This window comes from Cheilinus undulatus, linkage group 2 (assembly GCF_018320785.1).
Source record: "Cheilinus undulatus linkage group 2, ASM1832078v1, whole genome shotgun sequence".
Lineage (NCBI taxonomy): Eukaryota > Metazoa > Chordata > Actinopteri > Labriformes > Labridae > Cheilinus > Cheilinus undulatus.
The window spans coordinates 28,194,886-28,208,985 of NC_054866.1; the positions used below are offsets into that span (position 1 = coordinate 28,194,886).

Genomic DNA, 14,100 nt, shown 5'->3' on the forward strand with positions numbered 1-14,100 from the left:
TGCTTTTTGTAAGCAGTAGAAACATAAGTTATCTAAAGACAAAGAGCAGAAATATGAAAGGGACAAGTGGCTTCCCTATGACAATGCAAAACAGTGCTTTTATAATTAACAGCACTGCAGCTAAAGATCAAATAGCTATGACATCCCCTTATGATGGAGCTTCTATTTACTCACTTTTCCCTTTCAAATTTGAGTAAAAATAACTATGTCATTATATTTATTGAATTCACCTTTCATGGAGCGATATTTTGGGAGGGTTTAAGTGGTAGTTCACAATTAAAGATGGACCGAATCTTTGAACCAAGACATGATAAATAAAAAATGCTACTGAAAAAAACAATCAAGGTTAAGTGCGGACAATCTAGATGTCATATGCATGCTCAACTAAGGACTCACGTCAGCGTGAATATGGAATACCTTGACAAAAGCTCAAGGCGTCATCATTTTTAGTAATCTTGATAAAAGAAGACTTTAACATGGAGCCCAAGGCATTAGACGATTTCTCACCTTATGCACCCAGTCCTTCATGGCAGTATCACCCATGCACTTGTCAAGGGCATTGGCAGACAGGACCAGGATAAAGTTTTTTGCCCTCTGTACACTCTGGATCAGTTTGTCCTCAAATTTACCAGCCTCCAGTTTTTCCACATCAATGAAGACGCTGTATCCTCGAACCTGCAGGTGCACCTTCAGAAGACTTTAGACAGGGAAAACAAGAAAGTCAGTGAAAATAAGCCCTGAGGATGGCATAAGATGACATCATCATTGTTCCTGCTCTGGCCCTTTTTTACTCTTCTCTTTTTTTCCTTTCCCACAAATCTTAACTATGTCATGGTTTCCATCCTTTGGAAGTCACATTTCAGTGATGTAGCACAGCCACACACATCTGGCCACTGTTAGTGTTGGTTTGTTCATAGGATATAATGGGAGCAATTGTTTAGATCCATATGGGATGGTGCTGGTGTTTTGGTCTTAACAATACAAATATTGAAAAACTAAAAGAGCTTTGAAATCCAAATCCTCTTTCGACAAGACCATTTCTTTTAGTTCAGCCAGAGCTGTTTGTGATGGCTCTGAATGTTGCGCCCAAGTATGTTATCCTTGAAATGGGACATTGTTCTTGTCTGAGCTCTTACCTCGCCAGCTGGGATCCAGTAGTTCGGCGGTAGCTGATGAAAACATCAGGCCCTGCAGGCCGGGCGTCAGTGTGACATGGCTTTAATGGTTTGCGACTAAAGGACAGGATCTTAGCTCTGTGGACTCCATTTTCAATATGGCAGTCTTGCTGAAGCTGCTGGTCAGTCAAGTGTTGAACATTGTTTCGATCCACTCCTGACTGGACAAGTCCATAGGTGTACTGACGGAAGCGAGGTTCTACATCAGCTAACCAGTCAGCCATGTTGTTTTGGTCACAGGTGGAGTAGTTGGCATAAGTTTTCAGCACACGCAAGTCTCTCAAAAACCTGGAGGTGAAACAGGAATATCTCAGACAAAAATCAAATTCCGTGTCAGACACTTGCTGATGATTTGTGCCACTTGCCTTTTGCGAGTAAGGCCTATAGTCATGCCAAGGTCAGAGGTCAGATCCTGCTCTGTGATGTTCAGCAGGAGGTCTCCATCCACCTGGAGCTCCTACAACAGAGAACGGTCAGAAATATTAGACATCATGTATACAAGATCTAGAGTAAATGTGTGCATCTCAGTGGTTTAACATACCTGGAAGCGGTCACAATAGGCACTAAAGCCAACCTGCTGCAACCAAGTCTGGACCTCACAGGATTTCCAGTTGGGCACACTCGACAGGATACGTTTCGGCACTTCCTCTCCCATCATACTCAATGCCCGCTTCGCAAGGGAACAGGCTGTGCCATTGCTTGAGTACATGACAATTCTCTTTAGACTCTGCACTGCGCCGATCTCTTGAAATATCTTTAAAAGGAAAGCAAAATCAAATTCAGTCAGAACTCTTACCAGACAGTGAAATCTGAGACTTACTGAAGTAGACAGTGATTGTACCTTTGTGTTGCGCTGACGAGACTTGATGCTGGTCTCAACGCAAAGATAAAAGGCAGCAATACACTTTCCCTCCAATCTTGTGCCATCCAGTAAAGGCAGAAGATGCTGCAGATCAGACGCCGTCCTACCCTGCATGCCATCTGCACTATCCAGTAAACTGCGGGCAAAGTCATCCGGATCCAAAGATGCGATGAACGGCTCCACCAGCTCCAAGGTTCCAGACTTCACCACCTCCTTTTCGATTTCTTTATTAGCAGCCAACACAGTCACAGCCAGACATGCATGGAAGCGAATAAGTTCATCCTCTTTGGAAAAAGCCAATGGGAAAAGCCACTCAGCTGCCTGTTTCTCGATCATCAATCTCTGGCTGCGGTGGCCGCCGTATAAGGCACAGTTTGCTAGAGCCACAGCACAGTGACGGAGAACTGTGGGGTCTGTACCTCTGCACCAGAAGAGGAGAGCGTCCAGGGCCCCATTAGAGATTAAGTGGATAGATGTCTCCTCAGTGTGTTTGAACATGTGCTCCAGGATCCCTGAAACACTGCGGGCCAGTTGAGCATCTTCTTGCTGTCGAGTCAGGTTGAGAATGACCCCAAGACCCAGGCGTGCTATGTAATCTCTGTCAATGGAAGATTGCATTTGGGTTAATGAAACTGGACTCATGCAATCTGCATGATTGAAAGAAAGCTATGTTTAAGTGAAACGTTAAAGGAAACTCCTGAAAAGTGAGGTAAATATGTTTAGCAACAAAACACTATTACTCAATCATGGTTGAAACAATAATTTCACAACAGTAGATGATTTGCTAAAACGGTAATCAATCCTTTAAAGACCCTCAAAAATGTTTCTTAACATACTAGATATGTTGGAATATGGTTTTTGTAAACATGATAACACTGAGATCTACATGTGACTGAATTTTGGATCAGGACCATTAGAAATTTTTTTCACCTCTTTCGTGGCTTGGTTTTTATTTTGGCGGGGCCAATATGTGGGCTCATGATGTCATAAGCATTTAACCGAAAACTCATTCAAAAATCCCATAGACCATGGACTCCTGCACCACTCTATTTGCCAAATCTATCAACCAAAGTGGTCTATGGGTCAGTAAAAGTATCATAACAGAGATTTGAGCCAGAAAACTGACTTTGTCTCTTCTTAAAAGGTCAACAAAAGGTCAAGAGGCTAATGGTGTGAGTGCTTTCTTCAATTCAGATTGAAGATCTTTTTTTTATAACTTGAGAGGATTGTATTTTTCCTGAGTGGGCGTGTCTTCAGCTCACTCAACAGTCACGCCCACTGCTGGAGCAGATTTTGTTGCCTAATTTTTCATGATTTTTAAGCTTAATTTTTGTAGACTTAGAAATGTTTTAATTGACTGAAATTTGACTTGGGGGTTCATAGCACAGTGACCTATCATACAACAAACCTAAATACAGATCTATTTTCACTTTACAGGGTCTTTACAGCTCCTGCAGGTTAATTTTTGGTTAATGATGCTTTTGGCGACCTCTGAGAAGTTTTCTGACAAAATCTCCATCTTTATTTTGAAGGTCTAACACACATTTCCCTGTGAATTTTTGGCATGGAAAACATTTAAGGTATTTTTTGGCAGCATGCTGTTACTTCACAGTAGGAGTGACCCGCATTTGGAATAACTAATCAGTCTTGTCTCTGATGTTCATGTTTGCATTTGTAGGTTACGTAGAGCCACTTGTGCTTACTTTGGTCTACTTCATAAGTAGCTAAAACGTCCTCACAGGAGCTTTTACTCAAGCAAAAACATGTCAGCCATTCATCAATCTCAGTTCCTCAGAAATGAGAGCTGGCTGCTTCCCTGTCTTGTATCATTGTAAATCAAATTCAACCCTACTTTGCAGTGTTATTTAGACAGAGCATATAACTCAATATGATGGCAGATATTTCTCAGATGATTTTTTTACATTGTCAAACATTTGTGCCCTTAAATAAACATACATATATAACACCTACTTCTGCCTGTTTCAGACTGGATGCGTGCTGGCTGCATGGCGGCTGTGTCGCATGTCTGCTTTCATACATGGCACATGTCAACATTAATTTAAGTTTGTATTTTTAATGTATGGTCACTATAGTTTTATTCTTGGCATACCACATGCCAAATAATAGTGTTTTACATTTTTATTACATTATAATCCAAGTTTCCTCTGTTGTTCTAGAGTATACTGAGATGAAATTAGACATTTGTTATGTCTGGAAAACTAGAGAGAATAATAAACCATCCCGTGATAGCCCTCTCCCAATCTTAGCTCTATCTGCATTATTTATTGCAGTGTTGCTGTGTAAAGACTCTTCTATCATATTGAACAGGTAGTTAACTTTGTTTGTTTATCCCTCTCACTGTACCTGTTCTCTGAGATGAGGATTTGCTCCAGCAGTTTTGCAGACTCATAGGTGATCTCTACAGCAGGTGTCTGTTGCAGCTGCAGCAGCAGCTCCAGGCCTCCATCCAGCCTGATCCTGTTACAGATCTCTTCGGCCACCTGACGGCCTACAGTGGGCAGGACCCAGGCCTCCTCCACCAGCTGGTAAATCTCCGCGATGGCCCTGCGTGTCTCGTCTGAGTCTGAGGTTTCTTTGGCTGACTTAAGCCTCCTGATGGCGCAGCGAAGGGCGGGGAGGGAGCTGTCCAACACCGCCTGTACGTCCGCACTGATGCCCGGAGAGACAGCTTTGGGGTCTGGTCCTGAGCCGCTCCTGCCCCTCTGCAGCCTGCTGACATACTCCGGGACTGTGAGTCTGTCTGAGCTGAACATGATGGAGAAATGTCGGTAGAGCCTCCACAGGAAGAGAGTGAGAGAAATGAGCATCTACCGGCAGAAACACGTCGTTGCCTGCTTACAGAGTCTGTCTGTGTCTTCCGGCCGGATGTCCGCCTTGTAAACACTCAGATTCGCTAAGTAGGGCCTCTGTTTTAAATCAGTTTTGACAGATTTCCCCAAATTGCATCACCTCTGCCGTTGTCAGTCCCGGTGATCAGCGCGTAAACACTCATAAGCAGATCTGGATGTTGTCTGCGCATATTCCTGCCTCAGCAGCTTTGTCTCTTTATCTCACCGGCCTAGAGATGACTTTATGTATCTGCGGCATATGTTTGAATAAAATCCCTTAAAGAGCAAAAATCTCAGCCCACAACCACAGTCTGACAGCAAAAGAAGCAACTCCTGCCCTTTTTCCGGAGAATAACTTGTCTATTGTTGTCTGTTACTGCATTCACCTAGTTTTAGCAAACAAAGAAGCGCTGTTTTCCTGACGCTCTCTCCTCCTCCAAGTTATCCTACTCTATAACGGCATGTCACCAACAAAAACAAAAAATATGACACCCTTATGCAAAGGCATCCTGACTGACCTATCATATCCTTTGGTCAGCAGCATCCATAGGCTCTCTGTGTATCTTCAGGGGTCTCAGCACCGCCCACCGACCTCCGGAAATTACCGGAGATTAGAAGATAAAGAAGCACCCTCTCCTCTGCATCACAGCCGGTCAGAGCATGCTCAGCAGCGAGCTGCTATAAACAACCCACGCCCTCTGCTGGCAAACTGTAGAATTACTTCTGAGAATAAACCAAACCTACCCTCCTTCCTGTTTAGCACACATTTTTCTTTGTTTCTTTTTAAATACATTTTGAGTGTGTATTTTATTTAGTTAGTGGAGGGGGGGGTGTTCAGTCAGTAAGATTATTATGACACATAGATTAGGTGGTATTTAAAAAAGTATGCAGAATGAAAAAATTGACATATAATGCTTTTGCAGTATAGTGGCAGATGCTTCTTTTTCTTCTTCTCCTTTTTTTTTTTTTTTTTTTTTAGAAAATTAACAAACCCATCATCAAAGAGTGTTTACAATGGGGATAATAAATAGTGCCTTAAACTAGCTTTTTTTCAACCAAAATATTTATCTAAATTGACTACAGATTAAAATAACCATAGAACTGAAACAAAATGTCAAATATTTCCTTAATGAAGGAGATATTAAACATATTTGATATTTTGCAAAAAAAACATTGTATCAAGAAGTAGAGAGAATGAATTAGATCTCTGGTAGATTAGAATAATGAACAGAGAACCTATTGCCTGACTGGCTTTGCATTTTAAATGTCATGGTCAGTCTTTTTAAACTGCTGCCTAAGCTTTAAACACCAACCAAGGATTGTGAGCTGTGTGCTTACTTGCTTTTCTGCAGCTGTAAAAATGTTTATTATCTCATAATTTTGTGTCACAGTGTTTTGCAAGACATCCCAGCAGAGCAGTACTTTGCTCTCCTGTCCTGACCGAGGCCTCACAGTGACATCAGGTTACAAGCTACATTCAAGTCTAGACTTGTTCTTACAGCAGCTAACAAGGCCATAAAATAATAAGAGGATGATGATGTCGATTAAGTAGCTTACTCTGTTCTCTGTAAACACTAATGTCTCAGATTGCAGTAAAAGTGTAAAAGACACTTGTTCAGAGGTCAACAGAGGTCCTTACATACTCTTACTTCCCATTGATCTCCTCTTTCTCTCTGTGTCTGCTCATTTGCTCCAGTAGAGACAGATTTGCAAATAGAGTTAGAGTAAACAAGGAAGCGGGGTGACTGACACATGTTTCCAATGATTGGGAACACACAGTCTATCGTTACTGTGCCATTCTGTTCTCACACACAACAGAGGAAACATGAGGCTGAGGGCCGCCGCACTGCTGCTCGCTCTGCTTACATGCATTTTGGCTGCAGATGGTAAGTAAAAATTCAAAATTAGTTTTAAAATACAGATAAGTACTCAGAAAGTAACTAGAAGCGTATTTATGTTTGATCAGTCTAGTTACAGTAAGAATATTATAGCATCTGTGAAACAAACAACATCTCTAAAATTACATTTATACTTTTAATTTATTTTACTCAGGATTTTAAATTTACAACAAATGTCAAGTAGTTTTTAAAAGTGAACCACAGCTTGTTCTCATTTGTAGACTGATCTAATTTATATTTGTTTATAGAATATATGTATTTGAATGTTGTGGTTTATTTTATTGTTCTTACATATGAAGAGTGTATTTTTATGTCACTGATTGTTGTTTATGTTTTTATTCTGTTCCCAAGAGCCAGACAAGCAATAGAAATTAGCAACAGCTAGAAACTTTCTTTGCAGTACATCCGTTGTAAGGGTTATCCTTCATAATGATTGTAAATGAGAAAGCGATTTATTTTGTACAATGAAACATTCAATAATTAAAAAAAAAAACAAAGGTACACAAGTCATCTAGTGGTTATGTTTGTGCGCCCCATAATACAGAAGCAGGCTGGTTGGGTTCAAGTCTAACCTGTGGCTCCTTTACCATATTATTCTCTCTCTTTACTGTTCAGTCTTTCAGTGCATTTACCATGAGTTATCAACTGTGTATTTAATGCTATAGATGGGCTACTTTGTTTAAATGTCTTATCTTGTGTTTATAAATTGTTTGCATGTAAAAGTATTTTTAAAAGTAACTGACACGTGATCAGTTTAAAAATTGTTGTTTCATCAGTAATAACTTTTTTCAAATAGAAGCAGGATACATCAAGTTGATTTAGATTAAAGAGCTAACTACTGCAAAGAGAGAACAGTCCTGTTCAAATCTTTGTCACTGGCACACGGTCAAACCTCATGAGGGCTGTAATCAGAGTGAATCTAAGTTAACTTTATTATCCAAAGGAGGAAATCAATTTAGTCAGAGATGCAAAGAATATACAGAGAAGGAAAAAACACAATTAAGATTTTTCAATTTTTTTGATGTTTGTTAAACTTTCCTTTTATTCTCAGAGTCATGTATGGATCGTTGTGAGAATGGCTTTGACTCCCAAAGGAGCTGCCAGTGTGACTCCATGTGCAAATATTACAAAAGCTGCTGCTCTGACTTTGAGGTCACCTGTGGTATGATGAGTAAGAGCACACTATTTAATCAACATACATTCATGTTGCAGCTCAGAACAGAGCAGAGAAACATGGTTCTATATCCCCCTTTCCCCACAGCTCGTGGAGACACATTTGTGTTTGCAGAGGACGATGATGAAGGCGCCACTCAAGCCCCTGTGTGGCCTGCAGGCGACCGGTCTTCTACCTCCATCAGTCGACAGCAGGGGCCCACACAGAGACCGTTTACAGATTTCGGCCGCAGACACCAGCAGCGACCTGAAACCACACTAGAAATGACCAGACCTCCTCGACTGATTGATGCCATCCTTCAAAACATCCCTGTCATACAAGAACCCCTCATTTTACAGACAGCCCCACCCACGCAAGAGGTCCCCGATATGACAAAACCCCCTCCTGAGACTGAAGCAGCAGCTGGCACGACCACTGTTCCTGTGACGGCACCCACCACCCAGGCCACCACTCAGGCCTCTGACCCAGACGCTGAGATCTGCAGTGAGCGGCCCTTTGATGCCTTCATGCAGGCTAAAAATGGCTCCATTTATGCCTTCAGAGGTGAGTGATCAGCAATTTATCATTTTGTATATGTGGAAAATGTACTTATAAACTCCTTTTTTTTCCTTTTTGAGGGGACTACTTTTTTGAACTGGACCAGAAGACGGTGCTTCCTGGTTATCCAAAGCTCATTAAGGATGTGTGGGGCATCAGCGGGCCTATAGATGCTGCCTTCACCCGCATCAATTGTCAAGGGAAAACTTATATCTTTAAGGTGGGGAAACATTACATTCTGTCTCTGGAATGTCTGTTTCCTTTTGTAAATATTTGATGTTTGAATAAATACAAACTTTCATCCAGGGGAACAAGTACTGGAGGTTTGACAACGGTGTTCTGGATGAAGACTATCCACGAGATATCAATGTGGGCTTTGATAAAATTCCTGATCATGTAGATGCAGCATTTGCTCTGCCTGCTCCAGGTCACAACGGGAAAGAGAAGGTGTATTTTTTTAAAGGTAAGTGGATAAACCACATGTGCAGCTATTTCTTGGATGTCCTTGCATATTACCGGGGGCATGGGAAAATAACCAGTTAAAAGATAACAAAGTCCATGCCTTTAGCCCGGACAGAACCCTAACATGGCTTAGGGAACTGTCCAGGTGGGTAGGGTTGCAATGATCCCCTGGATGTGCTGTGAATGTCCCAAGGCCTGAAAACTGCCAGCTGTCACTGGGCATATTACCAGGGGAGAAAAAGGAAAAGGCAAAAGAAATGCCATTGAGCCTGACCTTGGCTGCCAAGCGACACACGTGTGTAAACATGTAAGCTTGACTCTGGTCATCCTACCCGCCCTCTCCAGCCCTGGTTTGGGGCATATCAGGTCTTATGATGAATCCTTAGCACTCTACATGCCTAAAACTTATGCTAGAACAGATGTTTTCAATCCTTTTTTGGCTAAGGCACACCTAAGATCAAACCAAACTCTAAAGACCATACAATATAGCCTTTTCAGAACATGTAATACTAACTTTAGTTGTTTTACAGTTATAGCAGTAATGTATGTAGGAACAGGTTCCCAGACCTGCTTCAAACCACACCATTTGAGAATCACCGTGCTAGAATATTTGCTATGCCTGACATAGCTGAACTTTTAAAGCTCCTGTTTGTATCTTTTAGTTTGTTGATTTTGGCACCCCCTGTTGACAAATAGTAAGAATTGCGTCTTTGCTGATTTTGTCCTGTGCATACAGAGTGTAGTCTTTTTTAACAAAAATGTCTCATCTTGCCTTCTTTTAACTGTGAAAATGTGTCATTTATAAAAGATCTTTGCTGTGTAAAATGTAAACAAAGGCTGTTTAGACAGCATGCTTCCAATCACTCACCTGACACCTACCCCCCTGCAGTGGCTTCATGTGTTAAAAATAACTAACCAGTCTTTATGTTGATGTTCTGATTTGCTTTTATAGGTCATAAAGAGACATCAGTTTTTACTTCAGTTCATTTTATGTTCCACAATGGAACTTTAATGTGGCTGTTCTTGATTTGGGATATCTTGTTGGTTTTTCAGGTGATCAGTATCACACATATGAGTTTCTGCACCAGCCGTCTCACGAGGAGTGTATCTCCATGTCTGAGAGATCTCCATCAACATCGTTCAGGCTCTACACTGATGTGTACTACAACAACTATGAGCGCTTCTTCAGCGAGCTCTTCTCCAATTGTGAGTTAAAATGGAAGACAACTTTTTTGTGTGTAACTGAAGCAAGTTTTTGTTTCCTGTGTAGCTGAATCTTCCTTACCTTGTTTAGTGCCTCAGCATCATGACAAACATCACTTTATTGACAAGGACTGGAAGGGCCTCAAGTCTCCGCTGGATGCTGCCATGGCAGGCAGGATCTATGTCACTCCCTGGAGATCATCAAGATATCGCCAAGACTATCAGCCTGACCAGCAGTGGGGTCGACAGCAGTACCAGCAGTACGGTCAGCAGTGGGACCAGCAGTACGGTCAGCAGTGGGACCGGCAGTATGGTCAGCAGTGGGGTCGAAGGAGGCAGAACCGTTCACCTTTCTGGGAGTCCATGGCAGAGCGGGGGATGAACATGGGACAGCAGTTTGCAGAGCGGGGCATGGAAATGGGTCTGAGGTTAGCAGAGAGGAGAATGGAGATGGAGGAGAGGTTTGGCAGAGATTGGGACCGGGACAGGCGCTGGGATCAAGACTGGGACCAGGACAGACGGAGGGACAGTTACAGGCAGAACAACAGAGGGAACTATGACTCCAGAGGGGACAGGTCCTACTGGGACCTGGTCCAGAGGAGGATGCCAATACAGAGCGTCTACTTCTTTAAAGGAGGTAACACGACAGGGATAATTTTATGAACAGCATAGTTGAACTGTTGTCATCAATAGTAATGCAATTAAAGGCAGTCAATCTTAAGACAACAGGATGTGCCACATTTTTATCATTAAGAAAGAGCAACCAACAAACATTTAGCATCTTTGTTTGATAAATAACTAGATTTTCCACCTCGGAAAACAGGAGAGCTAGCAAACAAAAAGCGATAAAGAAGAGCAAAACCCTGGTGAGACTTCTTCAAATCTGATTACAATTTATCGTACAAAGAAGGGATGTCATTTGACCAGATAAGCAAAGGCTACATACATTCAAAAAAGTTGAATTTTAACCTTTTATTGTGCTGCATCCTGAATCATTTTCTCTGCACATTTTGGTACTTTGTCTTAACTAAATAAAATTCTTTTATTTTTTCCTGGCAGCATATTTTATCTTTTTTTCTAAGAAATAATGAAATAAAACCTCTGTGTGATGAGCTGCAGATGGAGACAGAAACTCAATAATGTAATCAAACTTTGCAGAGCTCTGTCTGTGTCATAGACGGCCTTTAATAACTGCTTTCACGTGCTTTGTATTAGGCCACATGACAAACAGATGCATACAATCCCTGCAGATCTCCAGAGTTACTAAGCTGGCAAATAAAGTGTTTTCATATGTGTTAGAGGTTTCATGAAAGTTGGGTATGCAAATGTAAACTAACAGATTTTTTTTTCTGTGTTGTTTACAGCTCAATACTACAGAGTGGACCTCAGGACCAAGAGAGTTGACCCCGCCATGCCTCCTTATCCCCGATCCATCGCCAAGTATTGGCTCGGCTGTTCAGGCACCCCTGGGGCAGAGAAGTAGTTTCCAATATTTTAGGTATTTTTAAATAATTTCTGACTTTGTCACAGATAATTCCTTTAACCTGAAACAGGCTGTGTTATGAGTGGGAAAATCAATGTCAAACAAGTTCAGTGTAAGAAATAACCAGCTGCTTTTTAGCTTCAGCAAATATTGGAGATCAGTGGTTAAAGTTCAGCTGGTTTGCTTTCTGAACTGAAACAGAGCTTTATCAACATTGACTGACCTGCTTTTTACACACAACTTCATAGAAAACAGGTTCAATGTGTGTTTCAGTACTTTAGTATTAAATTTATTGCTACTTTATAGTTATACTCCACCACAATTTAGAGGCAGATATTGTTGTTTTTACTCCTTCATTTATGTTCAACTTGATTTAACACACATTATAGTACATACATTAAAACAACTTAGAAAGCAGACTTTAACCTATCAGTTAAAAATAGGGTAAAACAGCTCCACCATGACCTGCTGTGATATAAAAAATGCTGATTATGTATCAGTCCCTTAGTTGTAAAATCCAGATAGTCATTAACATGATGGTGTATATCTGCCAAAGGGCATGCTGCCCTTGTGTTTGTACTTTTATGTTTTGTCATCTGCTGATAACATTTTAATATTTGTACTTAGGACACATTTTTAACAAAGACTTTTACTCCTTTTGAATGTTTGTTGTGTTATATATACTAAATAAAAAGATAAGCACATCATCTACCATGTATGTGTTTTGAAATGATGTTGACAGACAACAAAATGTTTATTTGCATTGTCATTTGTGTACAAATATACAGTTAACAAAGAAATAGAAAAGTATAATATGATTGTGATGTCATGCTTATAAGAGGCAGATCTTGGCATTAAATAATATAAATGTCCCTTTGAGAGAAGCAAAGACAGATTATTAGTTGTGTTAGATAGTTTGTGTTTTACTCGACAGTTCTGCAGTCACTGAAAAGGTCAGGATGTTCATGTGGGACTATTATAACACTTCCAGTTTTATGATAGCTTCTGATTTGTTCAAAGGGCACTTTTCCCATAACACAGTGTACTGATTCAGAGAGTCCCATTTGATTGTAAAATGGCAGCATGGAACAGTCTCTTCTTATTGTATTTCCATCTTTGACAAATAAAAACATGAGTACAGGATTATCACAAAACCATACAGGCACAAACCGTATTCTTGTGATTAAATTACATATTTTTTTACTGAAGAAATGACATTTTCATAAATTTATTTTGAAAGACCACTTCCAGTGAGTGTGTTTATATCTCTCCCACATCAACAATTCCACAAAGGCCTTATAACACTTGCTGTTTGTACACATTTAATAAAGTATACCAAAACAAACATTATCATTTATTAACACTGTTGAATACATTATATAAAAATGAGACACTAATACATGTATTTGTTTCAGTTATTTCTCAGTTTAGCACCTTTTTCCACATCTGCTGTTTTATTGTGCTGACAGGGATGATTTTCAATACAAGAACTACGCACTGCAGCATTTTCAGCGTCCTGAGAGTAAAAATGCCTCTAATGTCTGCTGTTTTTGTTGCCACTCTCTCGGTGTTCTCAGTTGAAAATAGTTTGAGTTTTGGAGTTGCACTCATTAATCAGAATAGAGAAGGGACAGGCTGTCTGATACCAGCTTTGTCAACAACAATGGTGACAGTAAACAGATCTGACTTGTATTTTTCAATTAGCTGATGCTAATGCCAGGCTCAAATCCTTTATATTGCTTTCATTTTTCCTTGAGGATATTTCCATGAATAAAGGAAAACAATATGAACACAGAGCTACTGATAACAGAAATTATGGATTCTACGCTAGTGACAAGCGCTCTGAAAATGTGGTAAGTGATGCAAGCATGACAAGTGCTACCTATGGGCATAGGCCCGAAACCTCCTGTAACTCCTGAACTTTTGGTTTGTGTTGGCTTTGGTGCCCCCTCTGGACAAGTAGTACAAAAGTAAACGAATGTAGGGGTGTTCCTCGCAAATAATTTCAAGACAGTTTGGCTACATACAATTCATCTCTGATGGCCACTCTAATAGACCTTCCATCTGAGACGCCGTGTATTTCAGACTGGAAATACAAGCTAAAACTTATGAACAACATGACATTAAACTTCCGTTTAGGATTAATGTAAGGGTAAGGATACCAAAAGTTAAAAGTCAAAAACCTGACCTGCAAAATCTGATTACAAAACGTTTAATAAAGCAGAGTAAATAGTCTGCTAACAGGAAAACAGCTCATCCTCCATGAAAAGTAAGCTGCTTAAGATGCATAGATAACAAAGCTATGTTGCTAACTTAGCTAAAGCTAAGGTCACAAAGCAGCCATGTAAGCTACATATCTATGTATTATGTGTACCTAAGTAAGCTTTAGCTTCATTTGCTAAAGCACATGTTGCTTAAGCTAACTTAGTTATAGATAGTCACAGTATGGTATAGTGT

General features: G+C 40.5%; 3 protein-coding genes across 5 annotated transcripts in view; 2 read left to right on the plus strand and 1 right to left on the minus strand.

The window, feature by feature from the left end:
- Positions 1-5,893, minus strand: part of sarm1 (sterile alpha and TIR motif containing 1) — a 7,873-nt gene extending 1,980 nt beyond the window's left edge. For both annotated transcript variants that reach the window (XM_041796197.1, XM_041796189.1), the window contains exons 1-6: positions 4,402-5,893; positions 2,017-2,635; positions 1,717-1,929; positions 1,541-1,632; positions 1,137-1,463; positions 508-697 (exon numbers count right to left, since the gene is read on the minus strand). In XM_041796197.1, the coding sequence (XP_041652131.1) occupies positions 508-697; positions 1,137-1,463; positions 1,541-1,632; positions 1,717-1,929; positions 2,017-2,635; positions 4,402-4,865 (1,905 nt within the window). In that variant the 5' untranslated portion in view covers positions 4,866-5,893. The remainder of the gene's footprint in view (positions 1-507; positions 698-1,136; positions 1,464-1,540; positions 1,633-1,716; positions 1,930-2,016; positions 2,636-4,401) is intronic.
- The window catches only part of slc46a1 (solute carrier family 46 member 1), a 24,055-nt gene extending 17,353 nt beyond the window's left edge, over positions 1-6,702 (plus strand). The window contains exon 7 of the transcript XR_005992371.1: positions 6,586-6,702. The gene's annotated coding sequence lies outside the window, so the exon portion shown is untranslated. The remainder of the gene's footprint in view (positions 1-6,585) is intronic.
- vtna (vitronectin a) overlaps positions 6,585-14,100 on the plus strand; it is a 12,748-nt gene continuing 5,232 nt past the window's right edge. The window contains exons 1-8 of one of the 2 annotated variants that reach the window (XM_041796219.1): positions 6,585-6,772; positions 7,836-7,955; positions 8,046-8,501; positions 8,576-8,715; positions 8,802-8,958; positions 10,011-10,163; positions 10,252-10,797; positions 11,525-11,658. In XM_041796219.1, coding sequence (XP_041652153.1) covers positions 6,712-6,772; positions 7,836-7,955; positions 8,046-8,501; positions 8,576-8,715; positions 8,802-8,958; positions 10,011-10,163; positions 10,252-10,797; positions 11,525-11,643 — 1,752 coding nt within the window. In that variant the 5' untranslated portion in view covers positions 6,585-6,711 and the 3' untranslated portion in view covers positions 11,644-11,658. Of the gene's footprint in view, positions 6,773-7,835; positions 7,956-8,045; positions 8,502-8,575; positions 8,716-8,801; positions 8,959-10,010; positions 10,164-10,251; positions 10,798-11,524; positions 12,989-14,100 lie in introns of those variants that run through there. The other variant, XM_041796211.1, reaches the window with a different exon arrangement.